Below are 21,391 nucleotides of genomic sequence, written 5' to 3' on the forward strand. Positions count from 1 at the left end.
TTGGATTTACTAATCCTTAAAGTTTGACCTTAGACCAAATGTGCCTTATGGGAAGAGAGAAAAAATACACGTAATTCAACCAAATTCAGACTCTGAGGGGCACAGAGAGGGCAACAATCCCCTAATGCAGGACAGATGTTAAGTTATCAGTCATTACTCTGAATATCACACTGTTAAATCTTTGTTTGTTTGATGCCTTTTCACATCATTAGAAACGCCAAACAGAGCCTCCAGTCATTAGGAGGCTGCTAACAAAGGCAACAACTGCAAACTCTTTTAGAGAGCGAACTCTTGATGTGCCTCTTGTTTGACACCTTTAAGCCTCAGCACATTTAAACAGGTCATAAAAAGTCAATGAGACAGAGCCATTGCATGACTTGGATCCACTGGGATTGAGTGATGACGTAGGCTGAAGCTGAATAACCGGAGCGCACAGATGATGAGCGGAAGCGCCAGTGCGCACCTCGCCATAATAATCTGGCTGAGCAGCGTCGCTGTCTTTTCAGCACCACTCACTGACAATCCAACCAACCGGAGAGGAAAGACAGGCTCAACTCACTTCTCTGCAACCTTTTGTGGATTTTCTTTTATCAGTACAACTTTTTTTTCCAGTTAAGGAGCTATCAAATCCTGATTTTAATCTGCCGAGTTGCTGAAAGTAAGAATTCAGATTTGTTGGTGTGTTTTTCAAACAGGAGCGACCATGTGGGTAGTGGATGTATGATTTTATGATTTTTCACTGCGGATTGTGATTTATTTTTGGCCATGGTTGTATTATAAACTAAGTTTGGTCTTTTCGTGGCACTTCGGAGGTATAGAAAAATGTACGCAACCACTTGAATTAACGTGTTGAAATAAGTTAATTTGATTATTTTCCGCTCAGTAATTTAGGAGCCTTTGTTTTTCTTTAATACGTGGATTTGGCGCGTCTAACAGTCGGGATGCTGACTTTAGTAGTTGGACTTTTGTACCTGGTCAGTGGACGCACGGTGCGAAGCCAGGATGCTACAGGTAGCCGCTTCGTTTGTAACGCCATCCCCCCGGGCGCAGAGCCGGGCTGCGGTTACGGTCCCACGGGGAACCGCGTCCAGAGCAGCAGCCCCGTAGAGGACGAGCTGCGCAACACGATCATCCAGCTACGGGAGACCATCCTGCAGCAGAAGGAGACCATCGTGAGCCAGCAGGGGACCATCAAGGAGCTCAACTCCAAACTGGCGCGCTGCGAAGCGGCAGCCGACGAGTCGCCGCAGGGCAAGTCCCGGGGTCAGGGCTCCAGACGGAAGGAGTACGGGAAGAACACCATGGGAGACCTGCCCCGGGACCCCGGCGAGACCATAGACCAGCTGGGCAAGACCATGCAGAGTCTCAAGGGACGGCTGGAGAACTTGGAGGTAAGATGACACAAGCAGCTCGTGCGTAAAAGTGCCAGAAAATCACTTTTGTTTTCCGAACCAACATTATTAATTACTTCTGTTAATGATCAACAAAGCCATCTGCAGTGTATGTTGCTGTTATCAGAGCCACGCGCGCCTCAGCAACATCCTTAAGCCCTTTCACCAGTAATAAAGCATTGCACACACGTCTGATAATACTCCGCGCTGCAGGAGACCTCTCATGGGGGATCGTGAGATCAAAGGGTCACGTAATAGGCATGTCATATCAATACGTTTTTAATCATTAAAAGATAACTCTGATGGCGAAACCCGCTGCAGAAGAGTCATCAATAAGATATGAGCAACAAAAAATCTTGTCAAAGGTGTAATCACGCATGTGGTGCAGGGATTTGCAACGCAACCCTGAATAATTTATGACTACTGTGTGTGTGCGCGCGCCACATAATGTTTTATTTGCAGTCATGTGACGAGTAATTCACAGCAGCTGATGAAATTAATTCCCGCAGATTTCACCTGCATTACATGCTAAATGGTGTTCATATTCCCGTTGCCCTGGGAGCTTTATCTCAACACAGCCCCCCTTTTTCAGTCCCAGGAGACCTTTCTTCTGCTGTGTGCATTCACACCACAAGGCTCAGAGATCACAACTGATATCGAGGTCACCTATAGTGAAGCGCTTTGCATAGAGCAGGAGGGTTGTTGTAAGCCCTGGCTTTATCTCTTATGTCATATTAACTGTGTAGAGCATTTTTCATCATCTGACAGCCCTGATGCAATAAACAATCACAATGCTGTTTATTTAAATTCAAGGTTATTTATACAATGTGCTGCATTGCCGAGCCATCTCCCTTCCCCCAATCTCCCCTCTCTCCTTGATTGGAAGCTTTAATACTCTGATCAAATCAAGAATATACTGCAGCTAAGAGGATACATATTATATTGCATTTTAATCACATTTTTATCGATCTGCATCTGCATTAACATCATGATTATTGCATGAGTGGTGTTGCTGATACACTGTAAAATCTGACAAGTTGAATTTACTTTTAAAAAATCGAAGAAACTGATTGCTTTGAGAAATGTAAGTAGCCTAAATATGACTTTTAATCTACTGATGTTTACTTTGTATCTAATTGTTACTTACTTAAAGTGGAAAGCAGTAAGTTTTCAACTTTTCAGATTCCCCTCATTAACTGTAACAGTAATGTCACGAACAGATCGACCTATAAAACAAGCAGCACAGTCCTCTTCCTGATTTTGTTTTGTGATGGCTGAAGCACTTCCTTTTGTGCCATAAATCCATCCTTAATTTTTCCCGGGAGATCGTACAGAGGCAGGCAGAACTGAAAGCTACACTAATAGCAAACCAATTTTGCCACAGTTTCTTTCATTGTTCTGTAGCCGTTACATTGTGCAACCAACATTCAATTCAGAATAAACCTTTAAACAAAGAGGTTATCTCTGAAGGCTTTAAATGTAGTTATATTTACAGAATATTGTGAAGCTGTTGCAACTTAAAAATGACAAGTTTAATTAAATCAATCTTTCTGCATTTTAGCAACTTCAGTAGACCAAGTTATGCTATATATATATATCTATATATCATACTTTTATTTCTTAAACATGTTCAGAAAAGCAAACTTACAGATCTCCTAACTTCATCATTGGCCAATTCCTCTTTGACATGATCAAGTAAAATTAGACTAACTTGCTTTACTGGAGTTGCTAATACCAACAACAAGGTAATTTCACTTGTCATTTTTAAGTTGCAACAACTTCAAAAAATTAGGTAAATGTAGCTACATTTCAATTAAGCTGAACACTCTGATATAGTGGAAACATAAATTAAGATTTGCAGTTATATTTACTTTCCTTTTTCAGGGCAATCTGTATCCAGGATTATTTTAAAATTTATGGAAATGCACTAGTGTAGCTCTTTTCTAGTCATTTTTGACCACTCAAAGTGCTTTTTATACTACGAGTCACATTCACCCATTCACACACACATTCATACAACGGTGGCCAAGGCTACCACACAAGGTGCCATCTGCGACTCACTTCTTTGACCATTCACACACACTCACACACTGATGGAACAGTCATCAGGAGCAATTTGGGGTTCAGTACCTTACTTCGACATGTTGACTGAAGTAGCCGGGGATTGAACCGCTAACATCACAATGAGAGGATGACCCGCTTTACCTCTGAGCCACAGAGCAAGATCAACTTGTTAGATTTTACAGTGTAGCATATGGCTCCCTGGAGCGGGATCTTTCTCACTAATCACATCTGCATATCTCAACAGTTGCATATAAGGACTGCTGGTTTCAGCCTGTAGCAGCAGATTAATAAAGAATCGCTCATTTGAGCAGTTCAGATGTTTCCATTGTGTCAGGGAAGAGTAATCAAACTCTGTGAGTGGGTTACAAAGTGTGTGGATCCCAGGCAGCAGGACAGCCTGAACACAAGCTGATAGAACAGATCATCTGAGGGCATTTTTCTGCACGGTCAAAGCACCGACTGTGAGCGTGGGCTCGTGCAGTTGTTGTCCCCGTTTTTTGAAAACCATCTGCCATTGCGCCTGGTGTAAACTGAGACGTCACATGTGGCGCCTACCTTAAATACCCGGCCCAGCCATGGGTGTTTGGCAGGTCACCAATCAAAGTCCGCTGCAGGGACATGCTGTATTCATTTTGATATTGCTCTAACAAAAATTGTGGCGGATGAAGTACCTTAAAGCTGTACGTTAATGTAATTTCATGATATTAAATGCACTTAAACATTGAAACTAAAAGTATAAGTAAATGTTTGTAATTTAGAAAAAAGGGCGAGCAGAGTATTAAGTTAATTTCTTCGTAACATATACCATCTTAAGACAGAGTGTACATCACATTTTAAGATAAACCAGGTCTTTTTTTCATAATTTAAAGGATTTAGAGAACAGAATCTATTTTTTTCTTCCCTCTCATTCCTACATTAGTCCGTACGTCATCAGTTCCTTCCCTATTTTGTATCAAGTGACTAAGATTCTTTGGGGAAATTTGGCAGAGTAAAAGTAAACGTTTTAATTGGCGTGTAGTCAGGGGCGTGTCTAGGGAGTGGCCTAAAGTACATTTACTTTTATGGGTGCAGTTAGGTCTTAAACCTGAGAGGCAGTAATGTGCAAGAGTAATGTCAAGCCTAAATACAAATATATTTAATACAGCTGTTTAGTTTGTTCACACAGGTTTATTTATTTCAATTCTGTTGGCTCTCTATACTTGCTACTGTACTATTCACTTTTTTAGGAACAGTTACTTTAATAAAGTAAGGAGGCTTTATTTTACACTTGTGTGGTGTTACCCTGTTGTGTTATGATCGGTAGGTGTATTTATCTTTTAAACTAAACTATAAACAGGAATATAAGACACTGAAATGTTCGTAATTAAATTAGGTATGAGTAGTGGAGACAAAAATGGTAAATTAAAGCTATGCCGACGCGTGCACCTGCAGCAGCACTCGTACTTAATGCCACCCCTGCATAAATCAGTGCCCAAATGGGCCTCCCCAGTTAAAAAAAAAAAAAAAAGTCTGGACACACCACTGAATGTAGTAGAGAAGAAGTGAAAGCTGACAGAAATATAAATACTCAGGTAAAGTATAAATATTCTTAAAAACTACGTGAGTACTGATTTTGTTACATTACACCACTGATCAAAATCCAATGGTGCTAAAAACCATACCAGGCCTAGAGTGTATAAAATCAGTACTGCAAATCCAGGTCTTTCTGGAGACTGAACGCTTGTTTGAGTACACCAGATTAACTGGATTAAATGTCTGTGTCATCGTTCGTCACTTCCCTCTCCCCCCACACATTATCTGTCTATCTATCTATGTATCATCCATCCTTTCATCCTCTTTTCTGCTGCTATTCCCTGCATCCTGTCCCACTCGGCCTCCCAGCAGCAGAGTTTGCGTCTCCCCAGCACAAATGTGTCAGCAGGAGGCGTCTCGGCCCTGACTCCCCTGCCACCAGAGCTGCGGGAGCTGTTGCGGCAGCGTCTGGGGGAGCTGGAGACCCAGCTCCTCCGGAAGGTGGCCGAGCTGGAGGAGGAGAAGAGCCAGCTCTACAATGAAACAGCGGCCCACCGCCAACGCACTGAAAGCGCTCTGAATTCCCTCCTGGAGAGGATCACCGAGCTGGAGAAAAGTAAGCGATACAATGGGTGCTGTGAATTGTTGGCCAGATTTAAGGCCAGACTTTTTTTTTGTTTTTGTCTGCCAGATTTAGCACTAATTAGTCAATCCCTGTGCAAATTTCTGATGATGCAAGTAAAAACCTCACAACATAGCTGTTTTTTTTCTCAGAGCCATTCTCGGAGTAGCTCCTAGTCTTGAAAAATAAGGCTTGGAAAGCAACACTGAATGTTTAATTAGTTTAAGAAATATTGGAGAGATGTCCTCACTCCGGGGTATCACTTTGATGGTAGACGTCAGAATAACACAGCATATCTTTGCTGAAAGGAAAATTATTTCAGAAGATTATCTCACCGTTCACTGGACATTTCCTTCAGGCCGATGTCCCCGGAGACAAGTCGATTCAGTCAGTGGCTGTTGGAGGATAGAGGTTTTTAACCAAAGTTAATTGCTCACATTTAACCCCTTGAAACCTGAGCAAATTGGTCTGATTTCTAAACATTGAACTTAAAATAAAATTACCCCAAAAATTTGCATGAAATTAGTAAAATATCTGGAGAATTAACACACCAAAAAAGTAGAAAAATCCATTTAAAAAAATGCAATTACCTGAAAAAAAGCTCAAATAAATAATGAAATACATATATAATTATAATTATTACAATAATAAGTAGGGTTGTCAAACAATTCATTCTTAAAATCAGGATTAATCGCAGAATTTTAATAGTTAATCATGATTAATGGCAAAAAGCTGCATGGGAATAGCATTAAGTGGGCATGTCTGCAAAGGGGAGACTCTTGGGTACACATAAAACCCATTTTCATTCAGATATCTTAAAGGTCAGAGTTCAAGGGACCCCTGTAAAATGGCCATGCTGTCTTTCCATTGCCAAAAAGGATCCCAACTTTGGGCATTATTTAGCCCCCTTCCTGAGAGGGAAACATGACATTGGTGGTGACACTGGAAAACTCCGGTCTTCTAGTTTCACATAATATCAGTATCAGTGCTTTAGCTTTAAAACTCAGGTATAGCCTTTTAAAGATGAAAATCTCTTTATTTAATAATATTAATTCATTTAACGTGTTAGCACTGACAGCCCTAATAATCAGTTCCGGATACTTTTCCTTTTTTATTTATTTATTTATTTTTTTTGGTTCATTTTTAATTTTCTAGTAATTCACTCTTCTTGTTCATGTCATTTTCTTGTCATCTTTTACGTTTTTTCTTTCTTTTTTCTTCAATTTGCAGGACATTTCTTGCCAAGTCGCTCACTATCTTTTTTCCATGTTTTCAAAAGAAACCAAATCAGTTTGTTTGTGAAAGACATCTGAATGCAGCACAAGAAAACTGATCTATTGATCCAGGTTTCAAAGGGTTAAAGGAGGTGGGCATGAAAGCACACCCACCTGTATAGTGCAATGAGCCAATACAATAGCCCAATGATAAATACTACTTTTGTGAGCCTTATTAACTACAATTTACATCAAGACGGTGCCAGAAAAGTGTTGATTCAGTTCTACAGTGATGTTCGATGCTTTGTGGTGTTGTTTTGTCAGCTGGAAATGTGAATCTTTTTCTACTGGCGTGAGCCATACAATGAATTTGTATGCTATGGTTGTCTCCCTGCTCTGGGATTACAGTGTAGAATACAGGGAGAAGCTCCAGCACCCCGTGATCCTGAGAAGTTTGAGCTTGTAGAGACGCAGTATGAATGAGGAGCTCACAGGTAGTGGCAGAGACACATTTTTTATTTACAAGTGCAATGCCTGTTCAAAATGTGCCTGTTCGGAACGGATCTTGCACGACCTCTGCCAAATTTGCTTCCTCTAGTAATGCTAGAGTATAAGTGGCATTTAGCTATTAGCTAGCTATTTGGGACTAGGTTTTATCTGGAAACAAAAGCATTAATTTCTTAAGTTACATTACAAGCCCTCAGGAAGTGCACCGGGCTTTTAAGCCACTTTGATATCGTGGCCAAACCATGTAAGTACAACTTCTGTTATGTGAAAGCCCCAAGGAAGTGCAAAAGGCTCTGATAAAAATGTTACATAGGGGCCAAAATTGGAATTACACCATCTGGGTTGATCACGTGATGCCCACTGGCCCCTAAACACTTTTCCCTGTTGACTTACATTGGGAAAGAGACATCTGTAAATCAGTAAATCATTTTTTGTGAGTGTCAAACCCCCATGAGACACTTCATTTCACTATTAAGATTTAAGCCATCCAGTGTTGATTACATTTGGAAAGTCTAAAAGAGCCACAAGATTAAATTTTTTAGACCGCCATCCAAGCAAGTGAAGTGCTAAACCGAAAGTCAGCCGCTCTGCTGGCAGAAGTTACCCGCTTGAGCACACTTGGCGGCGCTCAACTGCCTTCAGTCTCTAGTGCGCAGTAGATCCAGGTATTCAACACTGATTCTACACTCAGGAAAAGAGATTTTTTTTTGCTTTACGTGCCAATGAGCAGCGCTCATAGGAATTAATGGCGCCCCGCCCCCATGGCTGTTTCCAGACTTCCCATAATACATCCACGGTCAAGTGATGGAACTGACCTATCTCTGAGACTCGCCTCCTTTGCTCGCTTAGACAAACAATCGACACACTATCTAAACTAACAATGGTGTTTGTCAGTGTCAAAGACATATCCAAAGATGCTTTACAGAGCTTTTGGGGACAAAAGCTCCTTATTTCACACAGAAGCCATTAAAAGGGTCTCCTTGGTGTTAGCATTAGCCAGCCTTTGCTTTCTCTGTAACGTTACAGCTAAGTTAATGGTTTTCAGTATGGTGGACTTTAACTACAACTTTTTACTGAAGTTAACAATGATGTCTGATCGTCAAAGAACAAAAATACTAAGACAACGTTAAATAGATGACGTGATCAGCTACGAAGCTGAAGTTGGCCATAACGTTAGCAGCTATTAGTTAACTTAAGCTAACGTCACGAGCAAAGTTTGCTGCAAGGTGACGCTATACACGATGTTTCCGATTTAATATGAAGTCATATATACTTGTCACTTTTCAGCAAATGTTCCTAACACCATGTTGCCTTACCTTAAAACAAACGTAGACATCCTTGTTTGCTTTTCTTCTTTTCTTTGAGCTGCCACACGATCCGATTAATCCAAAGGAGACACTAATGTGAGGTTTAGGTGTAGCCACACTCTGTTGCACTTCACCGCGGCTGGCTGGTCCAAATAACTCCTTCGACTCCACGTTGTGTTGAAAATGATGAACAGGAAGCTCTCTTCGTAAAGCCGCCATTTATTTCTGAACAGAAACAGGATATATTCGTCAGTCACACACAGACTCTGAGTAAATAACAGGTTTATTTAGCATAGAGGCTAACTCCCTAGCTTAGCAAGTGCATTGTGGTGTTGTTTGAATATTTTAGCACTTAAAAAGCACAGCGACCCACTCGTAACTCTCCTCATGAACATTTCCCTAAATGACAGTGCACATAATGTCCATACAGTGGACATACAGGCATTAAGACACAATATTTGTACATAGTGCTGCGCTCTGATAGTCACCTCGGGCACGTCCCCGTTAATTGGCAACATTTAAACACAGCCATACATCAACTATCTCTAATAGCGTGATTGTGCCAACAAATCAAAAAAAATAAACATCATATCATGGCAGTTATAGCAAGTGGAATTACATACTATTTAATCACTGTTACATAGAGAACGGGATAAAAGTACACTTCAGCCTCTCAGGACACCTTGTATAAATGTTGCATTTACCCCATGCACATTGTTTGACCATTTCTTTAAGTTATAACTGCATACATTTAAATAAAACCACAGGAAAATCAAGTTTGTGATGCTTTTCATGAAGGTTTATGAGCAGTATGTCCAAATGCATTGTATAGCTGCACAAAATGTGACTGGCTCGTGGAGTTCGAGGGCGGCTTAGCAATAGGTCAATGTAGCCCAAAAAGACTTTTTCCCATTGACTAACATTATGAAAGACACATCTGTAAACGACTGGATTCCTTTTTTTTATGCTTTTATTTGATGTCCTGGTGTTCGTTATTACATCCACTGACAAAGCTGCAATATGTGACAACTTGGGATGAGAACATGTTTGCACTAACAATCAATATGCCCTTAAGATCTCAAGAGCTCCCACTTGATGCTGCACTTCTGATATTCTTTGTTTCTCTTCTTTGAGGGTCGAAGTGTTTCGACGGGTACTGTATGGACAAAGCCTGGCCATTTTGTGAACGTTTTATTCAGTTACAGTTGGATTATATAGACAGAAAAATGGTGGTTTAAACAGTAGCTAAGCCTTAAATGCTCTCCTCATCAGATAAAACTGTGGTTCAATCTCTTTGAAATATGCAACATGTTTCCTTGGTGCAAACCCACTGCAAAGTAGAGTGTGTGTGTGTGTGTGTGTGTGTGTGTGTGTGTGTGTGTGTGTGTGTGGTTTTCACAACTCCTTTCCTCTTGCTTTATTATCATTTTCTCTTTAAATATTCAGTACGGTCCTCTCTCTCTCTGTCAGTCTGTCTTTCTTAATCATGCATGATCCATGTTTACTCCATTTCTTGTTCTTTTCTTTTATTCAGTGTCTTTTGAATATTACAACTCTTGTAATCTTTCCTTAACTGACCAACAGCCACATCATTCATAAGCTGTGATGCATTTGGCCTCAACTGACCCAGTATGAGACTAAACTGAAGTACTAAAATGGAAGCCAGAAAATAATAATCATAGAAAGTTTTGAATTTTTAGCAATGCTAGCAGTTTGACTCCAGGAATGGCACTATCTGTCTGCCCATTCATTAGTCAGTCCACCATTTTTGATCCACATTGAACTATCTGTCTATCTAACTATCTATTGAATGGATCAATATGGCATCAGCTAGAGATACTCAAGTTCCCCAGAGGAAAAAATGCAATGGTTTATGGGATTTTCAATTGGACTTTTTGCAGAAAATATACTCTGTGGCAAACAAATGTTTATAATTCATACACATTTTGTTCAGTAAGAAAATCTTCACCACTTTCAGGAGCCTAAATGCAATCACCAGAACCAAAAAGCTACTGTTAGGCTACAAACAAACTACATCATGGTCACATGATTTAACATCGTCACCACAACAAAGCTGTAAAGCCGTGTTCGGAGCGGCTCAATGTGATGACAATCTGTAGTTTCATTTAGCCACTTGTTAACAACTTCCTTTATACATAAAAGCCTAAAGGTTCACAAGTCGGGTATTTACCAATGTATTTTATGTCATCAAACACAACATGAAAGGCTCTTTAGCTTGTGTTAACCACAGACCTTATTTTGGGCTTCTAACCAAAAACCCATTATAAAAACCATTGACTTGAGGGAACCGGAGGTGCTGAAATGCCAACAGGTTTCTGGGTTTAGGACTCATTACTGGGGCACTCTATACCTGCAAAACTATTGACATTCCCATCAACTGTAAACTGTACTTTGTGTTTTGGCCTATTAGCAACTAAGATGGTGAGCATTAAACATTATACCTGCTAAACATCGACATGCTGGCATTGTGAATATGTCAGCATTTAGCTGAAATCAGTGCTGTGCCAGAACAAAGTCTTGCAGAAGTTTGGCTGACTCCAGTCTTGGTGTGTCCTGGGACCACGTTTGGCATATTGTTTTTTTATCTCGCAGATGGTAGACCAGTTGACAGAATTTCTCACATAAACCAGCATGCAGTTAAAAAAAATCAGTTTTCTCGCTGATGTGAGAAGCAGCTGGTCGATCTTTACCATCACCCTATTTAATTTGCTTTATATGTTTACATTGCACAGGAAAATGGTGCAAAAAAGAACCCAATAGTGGTTCTTTCGCAGTCATAGAGGGACTGAGCCTGGAGGCCCATGAATGATGTCAGATAATAATTTAATAAATGAGTCAGCATATTTCTAAATTAAACTTGTACTTATAAAATGAGTGACTGTTAATAATTTCTTATGAACAATTGGCTTAAAAGATTCAGAATCCTGTACTTAATACTTAGTGAGAAACACAATATTTTACCGTTTCAAACTTGGAATTTTTCTGCGTGCAGGGGGGTGAAAAGGTTAAGAACCACTGCTTTAATGTGTTATACTCTGGAATTACAGGGTATTTCAATATTTGTATTCTTTACCTTCTAAATTAAATGAAACTAAGATGAAAAAAGAACAGTAGAGAGGCTAAACAGCTCAGTCTGTATGATTTATCTAGTGGTGAGGATGGTGAGGCTGCAGAACTATGTGCCAAGCGTACATGAGAACCACAGTGGCAAAAAACGCGAAAATGAAAATGACCCTCACAAGAGGCAGATTTGATTTGCCCATTCAGAGCTACAATAGAAACAACTTATCGGACTCCATGCAGGAGTATCCTCTTCATGTGTGTATAGAAACAACTCTTTCTAAGGTAACAAAAAACAAAACCATTCTTATTTTCAAGAGATCGTAAATCAATGTAAACATAGTTATGAATACTGGATACCCTTTCTGCCCCCAGGTGCCCCTAAATCAGACACACTGGAAAACCTTGAAAATTGAAAGGTTGTCTACTGGTTCTCCAACTTAGTTCACTTTAGTTTACTGGGGAAAGAACTAGTCAAGAACCTCTAAAGAACCATACAGGGGCCTAAAAAGTTCTTTGTGTGGCAGCGGTGCTGTGTAGCACCACAAAGCGCCAAAGAAGTGCTAAGGAGCTTACATTTTTGTCTGTGTGCATGTGTCATGTGATCTCCATCTTCAGTCTTGTCTTTCTCGTGTCAAATTTAATCGCCCTTTTACATCTTTATTGGTGTCAATATCTGCAGACACTTCCTGTTACAGTCTTCAGCATCATCAGTAGAAGAAGACTCGGCGCCAAAGTTAACTTTAAACATATAACCACATGTAACCATTGTCCATCAACAGGTAACAACGCCTTCAAGTCACCTGAGGATTTCAAGGTGTCCCTCCCTCTCCGCACTAACTACCTGTATGGACGCATAAAGAAGAGCCTCCCAGAGATGTACGCCTTCACCGTGTGCATGTGGCTCAAGTCCAGCGCCAGTCCCGGCATCGGAACTCCGTTCTCTTACGGCGTGCCGGGCCAAGCCAATGAGATAGTCCTCATCGAATGGGGGAACAACCCCATTGAGCTGCTAGTTAATGATAAGGTAAGGTCCATAATCGCAAACTATTTCTTTATAGTATTTTTTGATGGAAAGGAGACCAATGATGTTTCCACTCTGCCCTGATTTTCTGAAGATGTATTCAGAAGCTCAGCTTCATTCATTACTCGCCTGGCAGCGCTGTAACGATGGTCGTAAAAGTAGATCAGCAATGACACTAATTAAATGCAAAGAACGCATGTGGGCCCGCTCTGAGGTGTGAAACAGGCAGTTAGCTACTGTATGCACATGTGTGCGCAATCAGCTGAGAGGAGATTCACTGACCATCAGCACTGAATATTTAATTCTGCACCTTATAAACATTTCATATCATTGACCCACATTCAACACACACCCAAGAATAACAGAAATTCATTAGAGAACTTTATGCTGCCATGTGTGCTCATTTGAAGGCCCCGTCTTCTTTACTCTCTGGAGACGCTATAGTGTTGGTACACAGTCACATACTGTGAAAGTTCAGCCAACAAATGGGATTTCAATTAACACCATGGAAAAAGTGTTAGAAACATACATGAATATTTGATGGTGTTTAGCCTTGAGAGGGAAAAAAAATGTAATTGTCATGTTGACGCTGTGATAATGGAGTTTCCTTGTGGTATAGCTGCTTCTGCAGCAATGTTATGTTGGATTTTGGGAGATTTTTTTGTTAAAGGTTCCCACAATGGAGAGGATTTTTTTTTTTTTTTCACCCCACTGCCTTGTTTACGTTGGGCGTTATTGGCACAGGCAGGTCTCCTCACAGCTTTCCCTTCACCATGCATTATACATGTGTTCAAGTCAGACAGATGAGAGAAAGATGGTGGGAGAAAGGGATGAGAGTATGGGAGAAAAAAAGAGGGGTAGGAAATAGAAAAGCTGCAGAGCTTTGGAGGCGACATGAGTGCTGAGGAGAGGGGGGGGTGAAAGATCAGAAGATGCAAGAAAAAAAGGAAGTTTTAATGTAACCGAGAGAGAAAGCAAAAGAGAGCAAGATGGAGGAGAGTGAGACAAGACTAGTGAATATGATTACCGTATGTGCAGCAGCACATCCATGTGTTGAACTTGTTCGCAGTGATAACAGGGTCCACTGGGGCACATTGTTTATGCCGTTCATTTGGCTGCATACTGAGAGGGAAGTAGAAAGCTGCCTCCTCGACAGTATTAAAAAGTGCAACGTTGTCTGTATTTTGTATTTGTGGGTGGCTATGCAGAGAGGGAGTCTTAACTATTAATTAAAAAAAAAAAGATCTTCATCATAGTCAGTCTCTTTATTCAGAGAGATTGTCAATATCTCGTGATTTTTTTTCTCTAACATTCAAATCAAGCAAAACATGCTTGTGGCGTATCTGTTTTCCAGTCAAATGCGGCTGCCAGGAGTTTAATCTGTAATGGATTCAGCTGGTCTTGTACAACATTAAAACTAAGTTCTTTTGGCAAGTGTGCATGTGTAATCTGATGCTTACTGTATAAATCTGCTGTTATCTGGAGGAGGGTTTTCAAACTAAAGGCAAGGTGATTATTTATTTTAAACTTTGGCCAACACTGTCTTGTATGTAGGAGATGAACTTAGTTTTTGGCCAACATTGCCCACCCCGTTTTTTTAACCTTGCTTCCATGGCCTTCCCACTCTCAAACCAGCTCAATGAAGCCTCAAGTTTTGCTCATATGTATGAGATATCTTGTACGTCTTGTAATGGCTACCATATACAAAAGCCCCTATCAAGCCTTATGGTTTCTCACATGTCTAGGATAATATCTTGCATGTAGGAGATAATTTCTTTATATAGGAAATTGGCCACCATTGCCCAAAAAACAAAAAAAAAATAAATAGAATAAAAACAAAATCGACTTACTTCTCAGGGCTTCCATAGACTTCTTATTCTCAAAACAACCCTAATTAAGCTTTGAATTTGATTTAGTATGAATGCTATATCTTGTATGCAGGAGATAAACTTAGGTATTGGCTACCGCTGCCAAAAATAAAATCACCTTGTTTCTCAGGACTTCCATAGCCTTATCACTCTAAAAGTACATCGCATACATGAGATAGTATCTTATAGGAGTTAATATCTTTGACCTAGGAGAGGAACCTTGCCTCTCGGAGCGAAGTATTTTGGATTATACAGAATTTTCTTAACATTCAGCATTCAGGTGGTCAATGTGCTTTTCTGTTACACCATTTTTTACAACACCATTTACTCTTTCGGCTAAAAGCAGATTTAACCTTCTAAAACATTTTACATTTATTGGCAGTTATTTACAGCTTTTTGGAGCTGAATAAGGAAAACATCCCTTGAAACAGGAGTAAAACACAGCAGACATTTTGACATTTTACAGCAGGAGATTCATAGATGTACTTTCCAAATCTGCATGACATTCAGGCACCAGATATTGTACATGTTGGCATACAAAACCAAAGTTACACCTGCCTGTGCTTTTCCTGCTATGACAAATTAAACAGTCTAACTCTGAAAAGGCTTATAGGAAAATAATAATTTCTTCTAACTGTAAAATTGCCCCTTTTATGTTTTGAGAATGAGATCATTTGTAGTCATTCAAATGAAGATGAATGAGTCATGTATTCATAATGAATGCCCTGTGGGCAGGGTGTTTTAATATTAAGCTCTTTGTGTACTAAACATCACGGCTGTCACATTTGAAGTATGGCAGAATATTTGACAAGAATTAATTTTTCATTTCATAATCCTTTAACAGTCAGCGAGGCTCAGACTATGAGACTTTATAATAATACAGCTTGTGTATACTGTAGTCCCAGTAGCATTAAGATGCCACCTGGTATTCTTTACCAGGTCAATTGACTCTATAATATTTTCAGTGGCTCTTTCCATCTTTCCAGGTGTACATCCTGCAATCAGATACGAGCATGAAGTCATTCTGTAGGCTCTTGAGAAAAAGCCTAATGAGTTACACATTCATAATCTCATGTGTTGTGCTGTATCCTCAGAGGGCTATGATGTCATAGGTTGGTAAAATAACCAGTTGTTTTTCTTTGATCTACGAACAAAGCGCGAAAGCATAAGAGGACACTGTTTTGCTGTTAGCTACCCGACTGCTTTGAAGGATGCTCAATCCCTTGATGTCACCTAGGTAATCTAAATTTTGTATGTCGCACCGACTCATCAGGAGAATTCTCTGCAGAGGGACGTCTCTTTGAAGCCTTAACCCTTCTAATTGCTGTCCTTGTTTCTAACGTGCTGCAATTAATCTCCAATCTCTCTCAGCCTATCTTCCCTGCTCTTTAACCGTCCTTGCTGGCTCACCTTTCGCCCTAAACCAGGTAGCCCAGCTCCCTCTGTCAGTGAGCGATGGGCGCTGGCACCACATCTGCATCACCTGGACGACCAGAGACGGCTTCTGGGAGGCTTACCAGGATGGCGAGCGTCTAGGCACCGGGGACAACCTGGCCCCCTGGCACCCAATTAAACCTGGAGGGGTGATCATCCTGGGCCAGGAGCAGGTGAGAGCAGTAGGGAAGCTTAGGTGGTAAAGAACAGGTGTGTGCGCATGCATGTGTGTGTGTGTGTGTGTGTGTGTGTGTGTGTGTGTGTTCTTCCTTGTGTCGGTAAGATCCCTGAGTGTATTCTCCCCCCGAGTTCAATGCCGGAGGTGCAGCGCAGGGAGCAGGAGAGGGAAGGCAGCGAGGCTCTTCTCACGCTATCACGGCCCTTTCAGTATTACCTCATTCGTCTACCTTTAAACTGCACCTTAACACCCTTGGGAGCTACATTAGCGGGCACTGGTGGAATGTAATTAAGTAAATTCATACAAGTACTTTACTATGTATTGATTTGAGGTACTTGTACTTTACCTGAGTATTTTCTTTTCATGCCACTTAATGCTTTTACTACATTTCAGAGGGGAATGTTGTATTTTTTTTACTTCACTACACTTTAGTTACTTTACAAATTAAGATTTTTGCATAAAAACATAATGGCAGTTTATAAAATATGTTTTTTTTTATTTTTGTTATTAAATTATTAAACAGTTTATACAAGTACAGCTGCAACAATATGTTCATTAATCAATCAGTTGATCGACAGAAAACTGTTTGCCAACTATTTTGATACATTTTGGGGCTTTGGGTTGTCAAGTTTTTTTGGGTGTTTTTTATTTAAGTTTTTTGAAAATAATTTTGAGGGGTTTTTTTTATATTTTTGGTCATTTTTTAAACAATTTTGAGGGTCTGGATGATTTTTATATACAATTTTGTGGGGTTTTTTTTGTAGTTTTTTAAATAAATTTGAGTTTATTGGTTGTATTATTTGTTTTTAAAAATGTTTCTGCATAGGGTACTTTTATTTTTAACACTTAAAGGTATATTTTCTTGATTATACTTACTTACCATTTTCAATGCAGGACTATTACTTAACAGTATCTTCACAGGGTGGCATTAGTACTATTACTTAAATAAAGGATCAGAATACTTTGCCAATTCTGGCAGTTGGCTTCTTGACTGCAGCATGTATATACTTGAGAAAGGTACAGTGACGTCTGAATAATATCCTCAGAGAGCTGTTAGCTCATATTGCATTACTGTGAAGCCGGGGGAGTGCTGTCTTTCACACAAGGTGAGATTGCTGCATATTGCACCGTGCTGGAGATTGCGCAACACTTAGATATTTAAAGTGGCAGTGCACAGAAAAATATTCACAGCTGTTTGGCAGTTTGATGAAAATCAAAGAGAATTGATTCATTTTAATTGAAGTCTGTTTACATTTCCCTCAGAAGTTAAACTCTCATCTCCTGTTTTTCCTGTAAAGGACATAGTCGGAGGCCGTTTCGACGCCACCCAGGCCTTTGTGGGCGAGCTGAGCCAGTTCAACATGTGGGACCGAGTACTGCGGCCCGTGGACATCATGGGTCTGGCCAACTGCTCAGCATACATGCCAGGCAACGTGGTCCCTTGGATTGATGCGAATGTGGAAGTGTTTGGTGGTGCGAGTAAAGCCGCTCTGGAGATCTGTGAAGATCGCGCTTTTGATTCCTAAAGGATCTGATGTGAGGAGATTCATTACCGCTGAAGGGATTCGAGGAGCCAAGTATTCTGACTGTTTGTTGCTTCAGTCAAATCCATAAGAAAAGGGTACCAGTGCAACATTTTTACATATTTATATGGTATGACTGCGCAGTCTCCAAGACTCAACACCTGTTGATGTGTCCATCACAATGCGAGGACATTACAGGAGACTTCAAATTAGTGTTCTCATCTGAAGAAGATATGCCGTTGCATCAGTCCACTGTAATGATATGACCTACTGTCACTCTGTGCTTTCTCTTCAGTAGATCAGCTTTCATTTGACTCCTCTTTGAAAACAGCTCTTTTCGGGTGCATTCCTTATACTGACAATGCTGCACTGTATTCGTAGTGATTGTGAGCTCAAACAGGCTTTGATGTGCTGCGGAGCACTATTCCTGAGTTACATGATAGTGCGCTACATGCTGCGAGATTCCTCACTGTTTGAAGAGAGATGAGGCGCTGAACCAGAAAGCGCAGAGAAATGAGGTGGATGCTCGCAAGTTCAAAGTGGACAACCCTCGCTGTTGATTATTTTGGAAAACATGGCAGAATGTCTAAATATTATGCATGAGCCCCAGCAGTGAATGAAAGAAGTGACAGTGCATGCTTTCTGTCAATAGACGGCTTGTGCGAGCAGTGCGTCCAAACAAGCCGACGCAGCTACTGGCAGCGTTATGTAAGAGAGTGTGTGTGTCTGTGTGTGTGTGTTCCTGCGCGTATGGCTTGTCTTGCGTGTAAAATGACCAGAGATTATGAGGGAGGGAGGACATTTTCATTCTTGTAAATCTATGCTTAATACCTCTCTGCCCCTTGAGCAGCTGCCATATCCCAAACAGCTTTATGGATGGGCTGGCTCTGCTCAGGTTAATAGCGATGTCGGACAGCTGCCCAGGACTGGCGTATCGACAGAGCTGTGGACGCCTGCCGAGTGCCCTGCGAGGGCAGGGACTGGGCTTGACCCTCAAGGACGATCCTTAATTCCTCATCTGGGTAGTAATTATCTGTGTTCATGAATGAGTGAGGCGGGGAGCAGCCACCGGTCCGCTGCTGTTTCTCAAAGCTAAGCGCATCATAATCGATCAAATCTGAAGATGTAGAAAGGATGTCAAACAAGAACGGCACTCCGTGGACATTATGAATGTCTTCATTGCCTCTCACTGAACAAAAAGTTTGATCCAAGGATGTGATATCTTTTTTTAACAGAATGTAGGAAATCAATGGATTTTGGCACCACTTAGTGAACAAAATTGACGCTTTTTGCAGCTTGATTTATCTTCGTCCTTAACGTCGTGGTGGACATTTGTCTCGCTGTTCGTCAATAAAATATTGATATCAAGCCTAATGCTGCAGCCCCATAAGGAGACGATGCAAAAGAGGCACAAAAACTTTGTTTTTTTTCTTCTTGTGGAATTTCCTCACTAAGTACAAAAATACACTAGCACAAAAAGCCATTAAAAAGCTTCTATTCACATTTTAAAAAATGCAGTTTAATAGAGAAAAAAAATGCAGTTGGTTCCTGGACAGCACAGAATGTTCTAATAGTGAGGGTGCACTTGTTGGATATGTCACCAACACGCTGTGATTGTTCCTCTTTTGAATGTCTTTGTTAATGTTTCATTGTAAAACAAGTCTTTCCTGTAGAAACTGTATTTCTCTTGCTTTTTCTGCTCATGATTTTTGTCCATTAGCAGCACATTATGCAAAAAAAAAAATCCAAAAAATGTAGAAGTACTTATAAAAATGCTTTGTTTATATGGTGAATGGCCTTTTCTGTGAGAACCATATGTGCTTTCGCTTGTTGGGCGATTTGTTTGTCGTCTTTTAACAGCTCAGTGGCAGCGCAGACAATGAGGGACACAAGAAAAAGAAAAAAAATGTGTTTGCTATCATTGTTTTCAAGTCACCTTCATGTGCGGTAACCGTTTAAGTTTTGCACCTTTCTGACATGTGATTGAATGTCCTTTTGCACCCAATAAAAGAGTGAACAAATTCCAGAGGCGTGGCGATTAAAGCAGCGACTCAATAACGCGACGGAATAGCTGAGCAGCTGTTTGAACAGTTGAAGTGTGTTTGATTAAAATATCATCGCACTGCATTAGTGATGAAGTCAGAGTGGAGTGTTACCCTGTCAAGGTCACTGATGTTTCTTAATAATTAATCTTTGATAGCGATGAGCATATCTCATTAATTTTGACATTTCCGGTCGCACTGAGTCTGACAGAGATGTTTGTCTGGTTGGTTTAGCTGTATCACTTGTAGGACTAGCCGTAACACACATGCAAGGATACGTCCTCTCATCTGGGCAATGTAATGTTGTCAGCAGTGGAGAAATCCTTTGGACTGGCAGATGTCCAGGTGGAAATGAAAAAATCTGCCCATGGGGATTATGGGAGCTGCTACAATGTAGGACGCTGTGAGCCATCTTCATTCTCCTCCATGCTTTGTGTTGATGCCACTGCCAGTGTGTTGGTGGCACACCGGGGGCTCCTGTTTTTTAATAGAATAACAATCCGAGGCCTCCGATAGACAAGCAACAATGTGAAATGTGTGTGTGTGTGTGTGATGGGTTTTTTTTTTCCAGCATATTCTGTACTTCTAATTTTCATTGCATTGCTACTGTAACATTCACTGCACATCCCAATGTTCTCAAAGTACACATTAATTATTGAAGAAAAACATTTCAGTTTGCATTTAAATAAATGATAAATACATTTGTTTGTGTAAAACGTACTGTAGATTCTTCTCAGAAGTCTAAAGAACAAAAAGCAACTGCAGATATTATGACAATACAGCATGAGGTTACTCATTAAATCTCTACGCTCAGACGCCAGAAAAAAAAAAAGAGATAAAATTAAACATCTGAAGAATTTCTGAATTTCATTTTTGCTACAACTAGACAGCCCTTAAAGCCGGAGAGTTTTGCATATAAATGAAGGATGTTACATTCAAGCTCTTGTGAAATAATTTCACAGAATGCTGATTAAGCCCATCACCAGCAGAGAAAATTCTCTGTATTTCCAGCTCATTCTCACTCACGACGCCTGCTCGATGGCCCTCAGCGGCGGACACCAACACACAGAGGCACCCTTAGCAGCAGTACGAGACGCAGTATTCTGAAAAGGCTGTATGCATTTAATGAGCAGAAACTGTACAAAAACTGGAGTTTATTATGAAAAGACAATGCATGTAACGAGCATCAACTGACACGCTGTCCCTGGATGTCTGACCCCTAATTTCAACCAGATCCGTGTGCGGTCCGGCTCTGCTCCGTCACGGCAAACGGAGCAAATAGATTACACTCTAGTCTGTGTTTATTTCCACTGACACAGCTGCGCTGTGGATCGACTCCGTCTTAGCTCCGGGAGTCCAGACACTTGCTGATCCGATGCGCAAGGCTCCTATTTTTGCCAGACACCAGAGCACTTCGCATAAATTCAGCCGCATTTAACACAGAGCAGACAGGAAATCAGACAGCGACACCTTAAAACATCCGGTTAATTTTCAGAATAAAACACTCCATGTTTACGTCTGATTGTATTTCACTTAACTACATCAACAAAACGTCACAATGAGCTGAACGACGCCTGTGTTCAACAGGTCAGAGGTTTTCAGAGGTCACTACCGACAACACGGA

At 40.6% G+C, this 21,391-nt stretch overlaps 1 protein-coding gene across 2 annotated transcripts; it reads left to right on the top strand.

The window, feature by feature from the left end:
• Nucleotides 1-419: 419 nt before the first annotated feature.
• LOC121957185 (neuronal pentraxin-2) lies at nt 420-19,747 on the top strand. Of its 2 annotated transcripts, none has more exons than XM_088069233.1 (5): nt 420-1,391; nt 5,340-5,583; nt 12,481-12,725; nt 16,018-16,197; nt 17,501-19,747. In XM_088069233.1, exons 1-5 carry the CDS (start codon nt 942-944, stop codon nt 17,726-17,728), a joined length of 1,347 nt encoding a protein of 448 aa, XP_087925359.1. In that variant the 5' UTR covers nt 420-941; the 3' UTR covers nt 17,729-19,747. The 2 variants fall into 2 exon arrangements, with proteins under 2 accessions (XP_087925359.1, XP_042361645.1); XM_042505711.2 differs by having other exon boundaries at nt 423-1,391; nt 5,337-5,583.
• The last annotated feature ends 1,644 nt before the right edge of the window (nt 19,748-21,391 follow it).

The sequence above is a fragment of the Plectropomus leopardus genome, chromosome 18 (assembly GCF_026936395.1).
Source record: "Plectropomus leopardus strain MGB_pleo_1.0 chromosome 18, ASM2693639v1, whole genome shotgun sequence".
NCBI lineage: Eukaryota > Metazoa > Chordata > Actinopteri > Perciformes > Serranidae > Plectropomus > Plectropomus leopardus.